The following is a 17,837-nucleotide window of genomic DNA, read 5'->3' on the forward strand; positions in this document are numbered from 1 at the left end:
ACAAGATATGATTTTGAATTAGAATTTCGTATTTCCGAGATACATGAAAGCAGCAACACAAATGAGTCTGGTATTGATGACGGAATAGTGTGCGACCAGGAGTCATGCCTTCCGTCAGCTATAGCTGCAAAGAAACTGAAATAGTAGCTCGGTTTGGATATATTGTGGAATTCGCGTTTATTATTAGGTAACTACAATTAAAATGCTCTCCAGAGCCAACAAGAGGGTGACACCTCGTTTTAAGTAAAGAACTATCGCTTTAAGTGACTACTGTCATTGTCAGGTTATTGAGTCATGTAACTAACAGAATGTGCCTTTTGTGATTAGTTGGTTCAGGAAATAAAAGTTTCTCTATCTATTATAAAGAATATACGTGCTGGATTATTGGAGCTGTATAGCTGATGTGAATGAGAAGCTTAGTATTAAATTATTACAAGCCCAGAGGTTAAACATCCTAACATGGGCTCTCCCTTGTTGTTAAAAGTCAGAGTATTTTTAAAGCCCTTACAGCCTTTCTTTCACCAAGAACGTCCAGCTTTTTTCACAGTAAAGACTTGTCTATGGCAACCACCGCAGCTGTCTTCTTCAGCACGCTTTCTGGGCACAAGAGACACAAACCAAAACCTGGGAGGCAGACAGACAGATAAAAGGAACACTCGACAGCCTGGTGGACAAGGTGCCATCAGTCAGGGCAGGAAAGAGTTATGGGATGATGCAGCAGATGGAAGAAATAAGAGGTCTACTTATCAACAGAAGCCTTCTTTTACCAAATCTGTGTTTGCTGCCGGGACAGCAAAGAGGACGGCAGATATGCTGAAGAGAAAGGCATCGCTAGTCTCTGAGAGTGAAGAGCAGCAGGAAGAGCCTGAACTCAGGACAACTAGAAGTTCAGGTACAGGGTTTTGTGGGCGTTCAGATAAAGTTTCTGATTTACCAGCACTCTCTCGTTTGAGTTTCCTGCATTAAAGCACAGGTGTTTCACAGGAAGGTTGGAGCCTCCTGACCAGCCACTCACTCCTGCAGAGTGGAAGAAGCTGAAAGAGTCTCTGGGAAATCATGAGCGTTTTGACATCCGGATGATGAGTGCGTTGTTCACCTCTGGGGCAGACCTGGATATCGCGAAGTAAGAGGAGCATTAGAGTATACTTCACATTTATTGACTCAAGGTTGATGTCCAGATTTCCCTTTATTAGACAGAAGCATTCAAATTTTATGTAGTAATTTTAGAATATGAATATATGTACATCTTAAAAGATGAACATGTAAGAAAGTCAAGTGAAAAGCCTTAATAAAGAATGCACATAAAAACATGTAGTTTCTCTGTCACAGGTCCCTGCTGACTTTTGTGGCCATTGAAACAGGCACGCTGTCTTATGAGCTGCTGCTACGATATCTAACGCTGTGTGTGAGTGGCGACCACGATGCAGAGGTGTTTGATGTCTACAACATCATGCTGGGAAGTTTCCCTTCTTTGGACACAGGAGCCTCCAGTCTTTTTATTAAATCCTTCAGCCGGACGGAGCGATGGAAGGAGGCTCTCAGCATCCTGCAAGACGTGAAGAAGGTGAACAGTTAATTCCCTTGTTCAAAAAGAATAATATTTGATAAAACAGCCAGTCTAGCGTATATCGAACCTCAATTCCTACAAGGTTTGGTGTCGCTGTGTAAAATGTAAATAAAAGCAGAATGCAATAATTTTTATGAAAAATATCAGCTTATCTTGAGTTTGATGGCAGCAACACGTCTAAATAAAAGTTGGTACAGGTCCATGTTTCCCACTGTGTAGCATCCCCTCTTTTTTTAAACAACATCTGTAAACATCTGGAACTGAGGAAACCAGCCACAGACACTGATTTCTGGAAGTGTTCCTGAGCCCATGCAGTGATTTCCAGGACAGAATCAGCTGTGTCCCTGTTCACAGAGATGTCTCCAGATTGTCTGAATCTTTGGATGATATTATATTAGAACATTATTCTACATGTTTTTTTAATGAAATTTATTGTTCTTCTCTATTTCTGAGAGATTCTGGCTCTCTAAGGTGCTCTTTTAATACCCAGTCATGTCACTGACCTGTTGCCAAATAACCTAGTTAGTTGCAACATGTTCCTCTGGTTTCTTGTCAGAAGCCCTCACGTACTTTTCCAGCCTTTTGTTTTGCCCGTCCCGTCTTTTTTGAGACGTGTTGCTGCCATCAAATTCAAGATGACATAACATTTTAGATGAAATAGTAAAATGCTTCACTTTTAACACCTGATATGTTTTCTATGTCCTATTGTGAATAACATATTGGTTCATGAGATTTATAAATCATAGCATTCTATTTCAATTTACATTTACAGCGTCCCAGCTTTGTTGGAATTGGGATTGTGCTTTCTTTATATCATCATATATCATATGAGTTTCTGTTGTCATCCCAAAAAGGTTTTTACCCCATCACCACGCAACTATGGCGATGTCATCGCAGCGGCAGTGCGAAACAGTGACATGACCACTGCCTGGGAACTTTATGATGAATTAATGGAAAAGGGACTGAGCCCACACATGGAGACCTGGGACATTCTGTTTACAGGAGCGAAGAAGACTAAGGAGGATGTCGGCGATGCGGTTATGTGTGAGACGGAACAGCAGGAGAGGCTGCTGGGAATTCTGCTGCACATGAGGAACAACCAGATCCACCCCCCACACAATGTTGCCAGCAGCATCAAGAGCTGGTTTGAAAGGTATAAAGGGATAAAGACGCAGGAGTTTAGGTGGAAAGCTGAGAATGGACGAGCATCATGATAAAATAGAATGTATTACTTGTATTATTATGCAAGCATCCACATTATTGGATGGCTAGTTTAACTTGAAAGAGCTACTTCTAAACAAAAACTGGGTCAATAAACTTCAACTTTGGAAGAAAATTCACATTAATGAGGCCTTTTTGTGCATTTTATCATTTACAGCTGTATCACAGTCTGACATTTGTTCTGGAAACATTTTCTTTTCCTGCTGTATGAAGTATTCATTGCCTCCTTTGTCTTTCATCTCTTTTTTCTCTCTTTCCTCCTCCCTGAATTCAGTCTCACAGGACAGAAATGGAAAGGCATCTGGACCAGCGCAACCCCAAAGTAATGATTCGACTCTGGTTTTTACGTAGATTCACTGAGATACTATGTGTACTTTATGCATGTGAATGTTTTTGTGTGTTTAGGGGAGTGTGTGGGTGTTGTGGGTCAGAACTGGAATCCATTCAGCTGACTGAGGGGGAGTATCAAGAGCTCAAAGACAGAGTGATGGCTGATATAATTCAGGGGCGAGATGTTTTCAACAAGACCACTCCAGAGGTAGACACACATGCACACATAAAGACAGATTTCTAAAAAGTCTCTACAGGTCTTCAGAGGTCATATGCTTTTGAAAGGAGACGCTTCATTACCTGATGCGTGAGGTTTTGTTTATGCCCTAGTTTAAAAAGAAAATGAAAACGTGATTAGATGAAGAATTTGTTTATCGCCATCAAAAGTTCAGCGAGAAAGATCAGCAACGAACGGTTCCTAAAAGTCTGTTTAGACATAAAAAAGAGGTATGGCCTTTTTAAATAAGCAAATCTGAATGTAATCAAAGTTCTTCTTACTTTATTTTTACAATTTACAACTAAAAGTTTTACAGAGATCTCTTTTTAACACAGCAAAGATCAGAAAATGCTGTCAACATTCACGAAAACCTAAATATCCCCCACATATATCTTATAAATCAGGCTAAGGATAATATATGAACAAACTACCTGTAACAATGACCAGATTATAAAACAGGAAACAAACTGAAAACCTGGATAAGTGTAAACACTCCTGAATCAATAATTTTAATGATAACATATGCAGTATAACATTTTACAGTTGACACGATGATGGTCAAAAATATAATTATTACCTGATTATCTATGTCAGATTGTAGACTACAGCTAAAAATATTCCCTGTCACATGCCGATTTTGAAATATTCTGAGAGGCGGGGAAGGGAAATTCCTGGATTGGAAACATGGGAACATTTTGTTTTATGATTAAGAAAACATCAGAGCTAATCTGAGGGCTGTTGACAATTACAGTAATTATAGAAAATGAGACAAGACACGTTTGACCAGGGCACACTAATCCCATCAGTTTATCAACACAGTCTGACAGGGTGTGATTACAGAAAAAAAATGAGAGCATGCAAAAGTGTTTGCTCTCACAAGTCACTGTCTCAATGCCATGTAGGAAATATTTGTGATTAAGAAAGCAAAAACTTTTCTGAGAAAAGTTGATGAATTAACAGGGTAGTGCGCTGCTTGCTCTCTTGTTATAAGTCAGTCTAGCTCATCTTGCAGTCTATTTTTTTGTACAGTATTTCTTTAAGTATACTTAGAGTCACAGAGTTAATAAATGGAGGTTTTATCAACAATTTTAAGTTCAGTTATTACAAAGTCCAGACAAAATTATTCTGGCCTATCTACACTTGAAATCTTGGTGCAGTGCTTGTGATATACAAATGAGTTATCCCATAAAAATAAAATGTATCTTTGGATACTGGATGGGATAATGGCCAAGTTTTTTGGATGTTTTCTGTCCACTAGTCTGAAAGAAGCTCAGATCTGAAATTTGGAAAATAAAAAGAACCAGCAAATAAAGAATGTTTTTTTCAGCATCTAATGTAAAAAGGCATCTTTCAAGTCTGTTTAAGTAATTTCTATTTAATTTAGAAATGAAAAAAATGGAATAAAAAATATATTTAAAGTGCACATGTTGATATTGAGAAATATAAACTAATTTGTGCTGGTTTTCCATTGAATATGAAAACAGGACCTATAGATACAGTTTGCTGTCTTTGTGAATACATTTTAGGTTAAAGCTATGTTCAGTTTAAAGTATTATTTTTTCAAAACTGTAAATGACAAAGCACTTGTGAATTAGAAACAGTTGTAAATTAGAAATTGTTGAAAGTCAAATTTCCATGTCATCATAAATATGTAAACATTGTCTTTTTAAGGCAAATATTAAAACCAAACTTCTCTTTAGCAACATGCTACATTAGCCTTCTAGCTGTTTCTTGCTAACGTCTGCTAGGTGGCATCATTGGTCCACATCCAGCAGGCTGGAGGTGATCTGAAACGGACTATGAGCTGCTGAAACAACTTATTTAACTCTAGATGAGTGAAAGTAAAACACCATCTGCACTGATCTTTATTTTAGAGATTTTATTTTAGAGATTTTAGAAAAGTTAGCATCAGGCACAGTTCTGATCTTGCTCTTCTGTCTAAAAGACTTTACTGAATCTGTGCTTTGGGCTGGGATTGTGTGAGTTTGATATTGAACAATTAGTCCAAGACACATGATGATAAAACTTTTACATTTACTCAGCCAGGTTTTGTGGCCCTAAGTTATAGACTGACTTGTTTTACTGGGTTAAGGTTATTAACTGGAAATCAGGGCTTTCTGTTGATTAACAGGACGTTGTTTAGACTCCAGTTTTATAGAAAAAAGTCACCTTAAATCATACCATCTTTACTCACAGCAAAAAAACCAAATAATTGTTATGATGACAGAAGATAAACAAAACAACAGTTTGCCATTTTAGGGTTTACACTGATGCACCAGCATGCAACATACCAAAGGTCACACATTGGGCCTCATTTTCACTTTGGGTTTAAATATTGACTGTATTTATTCTGAGGACCTTTTTATCTCAGTATATTGCATCACTGCTTTCTATTAAACTTGTCTTTTCTCGTTCACTCACGCATCTTAAACTCCTTTCCTGCTGATAAATGTTTCCGACACTTTTAATTTATTTCCACTTTCCCCTCATAATCATGTAGATCTCCAAACAAACCTTTTTAATAATCATCCATTTCAGATAAAGTCTGTCCTTTTAAAATGAGACTAGCTCTTGTTTCAAAGTCTTCCACTTAGATAAATGACACTATTTGCGGTTTAAAGCGTTCATATTGAAAAGAATTCCTGATATTGTTACTCATCTTCCATCAAATGTCCCAATTTTTTCAAATGAAGATTGTGTACTCTTGATTTTTTTACCTTCAACTATGTTAAAAAATGCCTTTGAGTCTATCTGTCCCTGTGTGCTCAGTATAATCAACATTCGCTGGTTATCTGGTCAAGTGTTTGTTTTAAAAAAAAAAAAAAAAAGCTGTCATCCACCCACCCACTCTATTTAGCAGCCACTGACCATATAAAAGTAACCGTTTATTGCTAAGACAGATTTTGCAGAATTCATTCGACAGAAACATCTTAGAGTCTCCAGTGACATCTTGACTTGACCTCTGTCTTTGATGCTGTTGCCCAACACATTATGCTCGATAGTCTACGTTACTGGTTGGGAATATCGGGCTTTGCTTTGGAGTGGCTTGCGTCATATTTCTCTGAATAATCATTGCCTACGGCTGCTTCTAAGTACAGTTCCTCTTCCACTTATCTTGCCCACGGTGTGCCACAAGGTTCTGTTTTGGGACGTATAATGTTTCAGTTATAAATGCTCCCTCTTTAGCACTTTGAGCACTTTTAAGGACATATCCTCTCACTTCTATGCAAATGACATTCAATTATATATCTCTTTTAAGCCCCAAGATGTTTCTAAGCTACAGATATTGCATAAGTGTGAATAAGACAGAAGTCCTTGTTTGTGCCCCTGGCTGATTTGTGTCTAAAGTCATGGAAACTCTTGGTCCCCTTGCTTCTTTTGCTAAATCTTCTATCAGGAATGTTGGGGTAACTTTCCACTCAGCGTTCACTTTGGATACTCACTTGCTCTTTTTTTATTACTTAAGAAATATTGCAGTTAAGTCTCAATGTGTCACGCTCTGAACTAGAGATTCTTCTTCATGCATCACTTGAATCTTGAATCACTTCTGGATTATTGGAATTCTTTGTAAAACTCTTTGGTTTCTAAATTTGCTTCTAACTGAGTCCTCTGAGTCACTCACATGTCACGCTGTTACTAATTCAGCTGCACCAGCTCCCCATCAACTTCAGTCAACTTTAAGATCCTGGTTCTGACTTTTAGAGCTCTGCATTGACACATCAGAGAACTTTTACATCCATACATCCCCCACTGAGGTCATGTGATCAGGGCCTGCTGGCTGTGCATCAAACAAGGCTGAGAACTAAAGATCTCTCTCCCTCTGAGCCTGAGATCTGTGAACTCTGTGGTCTCTTTTAAAAAGCAGTTAAACTTGCTTTTGGTTGACTTATGTTTCATGTTCAAGCATTTTACTGTGAATTACTGTGATATTTATCTTGAAAGGTGCAATACAAATAAAATTTTACTTTACTTAGGATTTGCAGTGCTGACAACAGCCAGTTAGGTTAGCATTAAGCTAACAAAGTTTATCTGCCCTGATTTGCTTAATTTGTTCAAATGTGTTATTATATCAAAGCTTATTATGTGTATGTTTTGCATGAAAGAAGTCACAAATATTCTTTTTTTTTATATGTACTTTGTAGATTTCGTTACCATCCAGCTATGCTTGTTGAATGTAGAATCAATCATCTCATCTGAAAGTCAGCAAGAAAGCAAAGAAACTACATTTTATGTACTTGTTTAGGGGAAATGCTTTTGCATAAAATGGAAATGATATAATTTGCATGCTTTCGAATGAAAGTGATCTATACTTCTCTTGTCATGGGAAACAAATGTAGTGTGCTGAAGGCTCAATATATCAATGTGAGTGTCGGACATTCAGCGTAATCACTAGCAAATATGTGGGACTCACCACCTGTTTGATAAGCAGCTGAATCCCACAGACAGTTGTGGGGTGTCTACATATAGCAAAGGCGATGTTACACAGAATTAGGAAAATATTTTTATGCTTCTTTTACAACCACATGAGGAGAGTCATTCATCTTGCACGCATGTGTGCACTGTCTGTGTGAAGAGCCAAGCTTTTCATCAGATTGGAATTTACTGGCTGTATTTTTTTATGCCTCAGTATCTATAAATCTGCAAAGCAAATGTGAATTTCAATGGAAAATCTCCAAAAAGAATCTTGGCAACGCAAGCAATATCTAACTAATAATATTCCATGTTTAATTTATGACTAGAGAGCAAGTTTTGCATGTGCTCCTTTATGTTTTTCAGTAGTCAGGGGGAGTTTGTGGGCGGAATAGCTAGTTAAACTAAGGGGATTTCCAGCATGTAGAGCACCATGTGAATCTGGACCGTAACGACCTCCTGCCAAGCAGACAGACAGAGGAAGAGTTTATTAATTCCTCATTAAAGGCAAATTCATATTAAGGGCAAACAGAGTGCTTCAGACAACAATGAAGCAACAGATGACGGAAGCGAGGCTGAGTGTGAGAAGAGGAGCAGTCGTTTTGTTTGTATATGGTTACTATTGCAGTTGTCACAGCTTACAGGAAAGGACGGTGTATTTTTAGGCTCACATAGATCCATAGATAAGTCACATTTTCAGCTGTATCAACCTGTGCATTGATGCTACAACCAAATGATCAGTCAAATTGAACATTTTAACCATGGTTAGTATTTCTGTTTTGTAAGAATTTAGTGTGAAAAAAGTGAAAGGAGCACCATGTAATAATGTAGAAAGCTTTATGAATTATTAGGAAATGTTGGCTAGAGTAAAAACTGAGCAGTGGAGAGCAGTTTGAGGTCGAAAAGACCAAGAAACTTTGAGAGAAATGCTTGTAGGATTGTAGAAAATCCAATTAAAAACATTGTTTGAGTGCAAGAAATATTTAAGAAATCGTAAACCAAAAGAACAAATATGACCTTCATGAATGAGTCATCGGGAAAAGTCCCGTGTCCTGTGAAATGAAGACGTTTTTTGTCCTTATTTAGTAAATCGAAGCAGAATTGAATGAAAAGAACACCTCTTCATTTGTCAGCGTGACAAATACTCAGGTGGCAGAAGGAATGATCGTTTCAGTCAGATACAACAATATACAATAACTGCAAGATCGAAGAGTTGTACCAGAAAATCCACTACCTTTCCATGGCCCTCACAGTTATCTAAAGTCTGTGCATCGGCCTCAAAAAAGCAGTGTGTTCAAGATGGCCAAAAATAATGTGTGAAAATACCCTCAAAAAGACTCCTAGCTGCTACAGAAAGTTTCTTACAAGGTGTGATAGTTGCTGAACTGACTGAACTTTTTCTTCAGGACATTTTTCATTTTTATTTTGAAACGGTAAAGCTGGGGGTGCTTTCTGTCCACACCTTTACATTTACAGCTTCTTCCAGCTGAGGGTCTTTCCAAATGTTTGGGTATCGGCCAGTTTCTGCTTTCTTTTCCAAAATTCCTCAACTCGACTCCTGAGAAGCACAAACCAGCTTCTTATACTGGCCCCGAATGCATTTTAGAATTAATTTTGAGTTCTCATCATTCGCTCTTTTTCACTTCTCGGATATTTGAACTTTTCACGACCCAGAGGCCACATTGAGGTTGCCTGACCAGCTGCATCTGGCTGCATCTGCTTTTTACTGTAGCTGCTGCCTGTCTCCTCATATTTAGACCTCACTAACGCTCGACTTTTTATTTATTTGGCATTTAAATCACCTTGAGTCCTGTTTCTTTTAAATATATTGTTATTTTACCCATTTAGCCTTTTAGTTGTACAACACTTTGATCAACGCTTGTTTTCGAATGTGCTTGTGATTAGATTGATGTGACTGGATTTTCCCATGATGCTCTCCTCTGTTTAGAATAAAAACCCTGTTCTTGATTACAAAAGTAGTGCCCCAATATGATGTTATTAAGAGGACAATCTGCCGGAGTTTCTATCTTACTTTGATACTAATTTTGATCAAATATTGACCAAAAAAAAATTTAAAATGTGAAGAACTAAGTTATTATAATTATAGTTTTTCTACTGAGTAGTTTTTTCTTTTGTATAACATTTGGAAATCTGTTCTCATGGCAAATGATTCTACAATGCAAAGTATGAAAAGATGCAGCTGATTATGTCCGCATGTCATACCTTTACTTGCACGTGGATTATGAAATATAAATAAAATTTTACGCATTAGATGCTATGTTACGTCAAAACAGGGTTTTTTTTCAGGTTGACAGGTTTTAATTAAGGTTATATTCTGGAGCTCTGGGTTAGTTCAATCTGTCAGTGGTGATCTCATCATAGATGTGTACAGAATACTTTTATTCTGTTTGACATAATGCTCTGCGTAAGTCGCTCTATGAGCTTTTGTATGCAAGTGCAGATGTAAGCGTGTGTGTGTGTGTGTGTGTGTGTGTGTGTGTGTGTTTTAAGCAGTCATATTATCCACAGCAGCACAATGAGCTGGTTTCAGATATCAACTCTGGAAAGTCCCTGGATAATTATGCTGGACTTTGTCTCCATCCCTCTCTCCTTTCTTCTTCTACCCTTAATCTCCTCTTTGTCTCCATAAATGTGATTTCTGTCTCTTTTTCTTAAAGCCTAAATACGCATCGGCTCTTTTCTTCTGGAATCCTCTCCCAGTCACTCATCTGCCTCATCTCAACCGCTAATGACGAACCGCTTATTGTTGCAGAATTAATTAACATGAACGGTGGTTTGGTGTATTTACGCAATGGAAACAGATAAGAGAGCCTCAGTGGGGTCAGGCAGGTGTTTAAACTTCCATCAGGGGAGGAAAATTACAAACCTTTTTTACATTTTGATTGAAAGTTAATCATAATTCACAGAGTCAAGTTTCAAGTCCTGGGGAATTCACAGCAGCCCATTTCCATATCAGTGCTACCTAAAAGCGAAAGCAGCAGCAATGTTCCTGTGCCTTAGGCCTATTCTAAGCTTCATCACAACTTTCCTGTTATTGGTTCAAAGCTGTGGCTCAGAACCGAAGACGCAGACGAGCTCCCAGGTGGAGGTACAGCCCCCTGCATGTAGATGACGCTTTCCTTATTCTCTGCAGTGCACAGGAAAACTTTAAACAAATCACACGGCTGTTTGTTGCATTTTTAAGAGCTGCTGTAATGTGAAATGACGCTAAAGGCGCTGAACAGCTGCAGATGTCTTTTCACTTCAGTTTTTTTCGGAACCATACTGTATACGGGGCTTTTTAAAGGAAGTATTAGATGCAATTAAGCATGTCCGAACGGTGCCCATACAGTAATATGCAATAATGCTAAAGATGGTTAACGCTGTTATCACATGTGGAGCAAAAAGAAAAATCATAAAATCATCCAGTTTTACAACCTTTGAATCTTTTTGAGAACACAAAGTTCTGCATTGTTGAACAGTTCTGTTGCCAGCTGGCCATCTCACTACCATTTGTTTCACTGGCAGGCCTGAGATCAGCCAGAGAGAAAACCAGCCAGCCATCAGGCCTCACGGGTGGAGTTCAGATTAGCTTCCTAACTCCAAGAAGGAGCAAACTGCTGATGTTGTTTTTAGAGAGCTCTGCAGACATTTTCAGTACTCGCACAGCTAAATGGTCAGCTTTTATTGCTGGTAATTTACTAATGAGTGAGCTCTTTGTGTGTTTAAAGATGTTATGAGTGGCTTTTACAACCAGGAGATGGCCAATTAGAGAGGACATATGCTCAGATATGTACCAGTTAATATCTCACCCATCTTCAGCAGTTTTATTGTCATTTATGGCCTCAGTAGCAGCTCAGCTCTCAGCAGGGCAACGCCTGCCTGTCAGTTGGTAAACCATTTTGGTTCAAGACTAAAATATCTCAAGGCAAGTCCCTTTAAATAACAAAGCTTTAATAAGCATTGAGGGGAATCACAAGAAACTATATTAGAACAAAAGACAAATGGAATTTTAGTTACGGTACCAAAAAGGGAAAAAAACTAGTACAGATCGACCTCTGGTAGTTTGTTCCAAATATGTGCAGCTTGGAAATGACAGGCTGTGTGTTCGTGTTTAGTTCGGAGTTGATCTGAGAGGCTCAGGACGAAACCACTGAGCAGAAATGTAATTTGGGCCTGAGGTCCAGTGCTCTGTGAAGTCTCAGAAAGACTCGTGAATCATAACTGAGACTCATAGGAATGCAGGGTAAAGATCTGCTTTCTTGGTATTGGTGAGAACACGAGCGTCAGTTCTTTCATTTGTAATGTACACTTTATGCGAATTAAAGTCTATGATGACTCCAAACATGAATAGTTTCTGTTTGATCGTGATTAAGTGAAGATAATTTAGGCCAAACAGTAACCATGTGGAGGATTAGCATGAAAATTAGTCACCACACCTGGAGGTAAATCATGCTGATTTTGATGCCAGAGTGTTTTAAAAGGAGGAAGAATACTTCAGCACTAAAAACAATTCTCATCAATCTTAGTTGTACTTTGGGTTTAGTTGGCCTATTTAAACATTGGTATGCTAATGCAGACTGGTTGTCTGATGGCTAAATATAAGCTTGTTTTTTTAGCACTTTAGCATGCTATATTAGCTCCTGGTTCTGCTGTACAGGCTCACTCAGCTACTATTTCACATATTTTTATTATTAGATCTCTATGAAGCTTTTTGTTTACATTTCCACGTTCTACTGAGTCTTTTTAGATATGAAAGCCGTGATGTGGTGTGTAAGCTATCTATTTGAATCACTTTCTATGTATTTACTTGTCTGCTGACTGACTTTTCTCTGGTTATAATTTCTCTATTTATCATATGTCTGATTTATTTTTTGTCTGATTGTGTGTGTTCAGGAGTTGGAGCGTTTCAAGGCGTTTGTGAAGAGGAAGCCGGCTTTTGATGTGGTCGTAGATGGGTTGAATGTCGCAAACATCAACAAAGATAAAAGCAAGCAGTCAGAGATGGTGAGAATATACACAGACGCTCATGCACACAAAATGTATTTAGTTAACAGTCGAATATTTTGCAAGATGTGTCCTGTGTGTGGTCGTGCTGCAGACACATACACGCAGTTTTCTAGATTTGAGTGGTTTTTTCCTACATGTACGTCTGTCCAACACATGGGGTTTTCTGTTTTCTGTTTCATAATGACAAACCCTGAATGTGAGATGTTTGCTTTTATAACTGGGCAATACCTGATTTTTACCAACACCTGACCTACTTGTCTGCCAGCCCACATCTGTCTGTCTGTCTGTCTGGATGTGTGTGTCTCACATTTTTCTCATATATTGTGCTGCTGTAACACAGGAAAGTACAGACAGATAAGCTTATTTCCATATCTTGTCATCTGGTGTAGTTGTGGGAAAGCTATATAAATTATGAAAATCAAACGCACAAAAATTTACATCAAGACCATTGACAGGAGTTTTTATTCAAATACCTGCGTGGATGAAATCAGTGATCAGCTTTACGGATGAAAATACATGCTGAACCCAGTGAAATAGTGAAGTCAACACAGTGTAATGCTAACACCAAATAAGGCAGCATGCAGAAGTTTTAACACCCCTGTTACTGTGAACAGACGAGTGTTTTCAAAAGGCCAAAGTTTAAAGATTAAACTGTTCAAGGAAGATTTGAGTCCTATTTTTGTTTTGTAGAAGTTTAGAGTGTATTAAAAAGAAAAGGAGCACCATGTCAGACCTTAATCAGCGTGTTGATGTCACAGCCGTCGTTAAGAAACCCAAAGTGGCCATGAGCTCTCAGCAGCTGTCTAGCTCTCGGAAAAATAAAAGATACAACTCAGTTGTTCAGTTCAAACCATTAGAGAAAATTGTAGGATTACTAGAAAGACAAATCAAAGCCTCTGTTTGACTGCATCCATTTTCTATACCCGCTTAATCCAACTGTAGGGTCGCAGTGGGGCTGGAGCCTATCCCAGCCATCACAGGGCCACACAGAGACAAATGACCAATCAATTTAGAGACACCAATTAACCTAACATGCATGCTTTTGGACGGCAAACTCCACACAGAAAGGGCCCAGCCAGGAATCGAACCTGGAACCCTCTTGCTGTGAGGCGACAGTACTAACCACCATGCAACCCTGCACAAATATGTCCTTCATCGGAGAGTCATCAGAACAAAACCGCCGTCGCTCTGCTTCCTCACCACAAAATTTAGCCTCAAAACTTCCCAGTTCTTCAAACTGATGATATTAAAATAGAAATATCTTACTGCAAAGAACCAAAGACCATCGTGTTAGAAAAGAGGTGCAGAATTTCACAATAACTCTCCAACTGTTATACAAGCGATGGATCGCTGACGGGTAGCATTTTACTGAACGGGTTAAACAAATAACCAGACATCACACTGAAGCTGAATATGAAAAAAGGATGGCTTCTTTTAAAGATCCTAAACACGCCACAAAATCCACATGAGACTACTGCAAGAGGAGCAGTCTGAAGGTTTAGCCATGACCCTCATGGTCCGCCGTCATTAACATCATCTAAAATCTGTGAACAGACATCAAAGGAGCAGTGCATGCAAGAAGGCCCATTAATCTCTCAGAGCGAGAGGACTTTTATAGTAAGAACCAGCAAAAATCCCCCAAACAAGAAGTGAAAGACTCTTAACAGGCTTCAGAAAGAGTTTACAAGTTACAAGTGATGGTTGCCAAAGGGGGCATTACCACAAACGGACCATAAAGGGGGCCAAATTTGTTGCTTTGGGCTATTTTCCATTTTTGGCATTTTGAAAGGATGGAAATAAAAATGTGTCCTTTATTTAGAGATGAAAAAACTGTTTTATCTTTGACTGATCAGGCCATCTTTTTCTCTCTTAACTATTCGCATTAACAGACACTTTGATCAATGTTTTGCGCACGCCGTTATACAACCAAAGCGTTGTAATAATTCAGATTTTTACCTGATAATGATGCTTTATGAAAAGTCAAAGGAACCAAAGTACAATTTACGGTTTATCCGCACTGAAACACGAATAGTTGTATGAAATAAAGGGGCTATCTATTCAGTAGTTGTTATGATCTTTCACTTACAGCCACAAAATAACATAGGAAATTCCCAAAGTATCCATCCATCCATCCATTATCTACCGCTTCTCCGGGGCTCAGCTCCTTCTTCACAACGACGGGTTGGTGCAGAGCCCGCAACACTGCGGATGCTGCACCGATTCCATGTCCCAAGAGCTAGCTTCAGTAGCCGAGGATCAGACCGCCAAGGTCTCCGCCTTCAGCTGCTACGCATCTCACATTGCACCCGACCCGCTTGGCCCCTCCCACGGGTGGTGAGCCCGTCGGAAGGGGGACCCGCGTCGTGTGTTCGGGCTGAGCCCGACCGAGCCCCATGGGCACAGGCTGGCCACCGGGCACTCGCTGCCGGGCCCCACCCCCGGGCCTGGCTCCAGGGCCCCGGTGACCCGCGTCCTGGCAAGGGACGACACCGTCCAACTTTATCTTTCATCATGAGGCTCTTGTGAGCTGTTCTTTGTCTGGTCCCTCATCTTGGACCTGTTTTCCCTGGGTAACCTTACCAGGGGCTTAAAGCCCCGGGCAACATAGCTTCCAGACTCATTGGGGCACGCAAACTCCCCCACCATGGTAAGGTGACAGCTCATGTGGGAGAATTCCCAAAGTAATTAGGATAAATCACACATGAAATGTGGATAACAAAATTCCATTGCAGTCCATCTAACCAAGTTAAATGTGTCAGTGTGATCCATAGGCTCACCAATAGCATAGCTACAAATTCAATTTTATGACTTTTAAAGGAGACATATGACACCCTGCACCTTTTTTCACAAGTTGAAACAATTTCCTAATTGGAATATTTTTGACACGCTGTCATCAAACTGCCACAGAGAGGCAGTACAACAGCTCCCTTTTAGCTGTGTCTTTACGGCTCTGTTCACAGCAGTCGGTGTTAGGTGGTGGACTGAGTCTCTTATACTGGCTGTGGTTCCTTTGAAATCGGTCATACAGCTTTGCTCAACCATGTAAACATAAATTTGGAGATAAAATACAATTAACCCTTAAAGCTTGTTATCACCATAGTAAAGAGCATACAATACCTAACCTCGAAGCTCCCACTTGTACACACCAAACTAAGTGGTAATTTTCCTCTGCTGCAGTTCATCTACGAACTGTCGCAAGTCTTGCATTTAGTCGGCCTTGGTTGTTATAACCGGTTGTGTAACCACAGATAGCAATGTAACGAGCAGCCAGCAGGTAGCAAATGACATCGTAATTCCTCCCTTGTAAATTGGCTCAATAGACCCCGGACTTCACTGTTAGTCCGATCCTCCTGTTTCTGTTTAAGCCTTTAGAGGCTAACGCTAGGAGCTGGTGCTACACGGGCGATAGTATTTTTTGTCATGTTTCTCTTGTTTTTGTACATGCTTACCTTTGGAAATGCAGGATTTCCAACTTCATAATGGGAAATGCCAAAAGCAATGCCGCCTAGAAGTTGGGTTTTCTAGGCTGGAACTTGAGGTTCGTTAACCCTGACTAGCACATTTTAGAAAGGCAGCTTATTCTTCATCATCTAGCTTATTTCTGAAGTTATCTGACTGCTGATGAGAATTTTCTATCAGTAGCAAAACAAAAGCCTTTGAACTCATCAGCCACACTGAGTGAGGATGCAGGATCAGTCTTACTCTTAAATTCCAAGTAGGTGATTCATACGAGGAACTGCAACATCTGGTCCTGAAACCAAAGCTTTTTTCCTTCGTATGTCTTCTTTAAAGGGTTACACATGACCTACGGCATCATTACAGCCACATGTATAAACAGTTACAAAACTGTGTGAGAGAATTAAGCAAATTTACATTTCACAGCAGCTTTTTTTTTTCTGCTGTTGCATTAAATCAGCAGATATTCTTCTAAGGATTATCTACTACATGTCATATGTTAAAAAATAGTATATTTTAATCTACTTGTGTGATCTTTGCTATTTATCTTGCAGGTGATTTGATGATCTGTACTGACAACAAAGATTCCATAATAGATGTTCATGTTTTGCTTCTTAAAATGAGCACAATTGAAAGCGCTGAGGTACGTTTGTGTGCGTTCCAGCTGTTGGCGGTGGTGTCGGAGTTCGCGCGTCAGGGCCTGACTGTTCTGGTGCTGGGGAGGAAACACATGCTGCGGCCCTCCAGATCCTGGGACAAACAGAACATGAGTCTCATCCAGCAGAAGGCCCACTGCTTTTTTACTGATAACATGTGAGAATCATGTTATATGAAAGGGAATATTGGGAAATTAGTCATTTGTTATGACGTGACCTCACACCTGCCTGTCTGTCTGTCTCAGTTCTGAGGACGACCCTTTTCTGCTGTATGCCACTTTGCATTCTGGGAACCACTGTCGGTTTGTGAGCAGGGACTTGATGAGAGACCACAAAGCCTGCCTCCCAGTCGGGGCCACGAGGCGCCTCTTCTTCAAGTGGCAAAGGGGTCATCAGCTGGTGGTGGATGGGTACGTCTTAGCAGGCAGGAGGGTCCGATTTCAGGTGAGAAGAGGGTGGATGATGAACATGATGGAGTTATGAGTAATAAGGCATGAAAAGTGACCGCCTGCTCGTGTGTCAACAGGGTATCCTGAGCTACGACACCATCATCCAGACCACAGGAGGCTCGTGGCACATTCCCTACGACGACACGGAGGACAGGAGCACTTATGAAGTCCCACAGCGGTGGTTGTGTCTCACGAAAAAAGGCTGACCACACAAAAGCTTTGTGATTAAAACTGTGTGAACAGAGAGAGATGTAATTGTGGACTTGTGAATAAAACTTTTAAAACACATAAGGTGCCTATACTTTTTTTTATGGAATACCATTTCCTCCACTGAATATGAACATATCTCTGAATTTTTTATTATAATGTCAAGACTTTGATTTAGTATCTCAATATTCTGACTTTGTGTCTGAATTATGACTAAGTAACGAAACATTTTGACTTGCTGTGTAAAACATGATGGCTTATTACGTCAAAGTTTCGACTTATTTCCAGAATATTGTTTATCTTTTATCTATTTG

At 39.6% G+C, this 17,837-nt stretch overlaps 1 protein-coding gene across 1 annotated transcript; it reads left to right on the forward strand.

The window, feature by feature from the left end:
- Window positions 1-83: 83 nt before the first annotated feature.
- Window positions 84-17,607, forward strand: prorp (protein only RNase P catalytic subunit). The gene is made up of 10 exons (XM_072365672.1): window positions 84-892; window positions 985-1,123; window positions 1,330-1,564; window positions 2,422-2,720; window positions 3,063-3,110; window positions 3,194-3,326; window positions 12,642-12,752; window positions 16,876-17,024; window positions 17,113-17,311; window positions 17,394-17,607. The coding sequence occupies exons 1-10, from the start codon at window positions 460-462 to the stop codon at window positions 17,520-17,522; spliced, it is 1,875 nt and encodes a 624-aa protein (XP_072221773.1). The 5' UTR covers window positions 84-459; the 3' UTR covers window positions 17,523-17,607.
- The last annotated feature ends 230 nt before the right edge of the window (window positions 17,608-17,837 follow it).

The sequence above is a fragment of the Leuresthes tenuis genome, unplaced genomic scaffold (genome assembly GCF_036924035.1).
Source record: "Leuresthes tenuis unplaced genomic scaffold, fLeuTen1.0.hap1 SCAF_15, whole genome shotgun sequence".
In the NCBI taxonomy this organism is placed as follows: Eukaryota; Metazoa; Chordata; class Actinopteri; order Atheriniformes; family Atherinopsidae; genus Leuresthes; species Leuresthes tenuis.

Coding starts and splice junctions, on each gene's coding strand:
- prorp (XM_072365672.1), top strand. CDS start 460: ATGGGCTCTCCCTTGTTGTTAAAAGTCAGAGTATTTTTAAAGCCCTTA. Junction 1,124..1,329: donor GCAGACCTGGATATCGCGAA/GTAAGAGGAGCA, acceptor TCTCTGTCACAG/GTCCCTGCTGACTTTTGTGG. Junction 12,753..16,875: donor AAAGCAAGCAGTCAGAGATG/GTGAGAATATAC, acceptor TGTGCGTTCCAG/CTGTTGGCGGTGGTGTCGGA.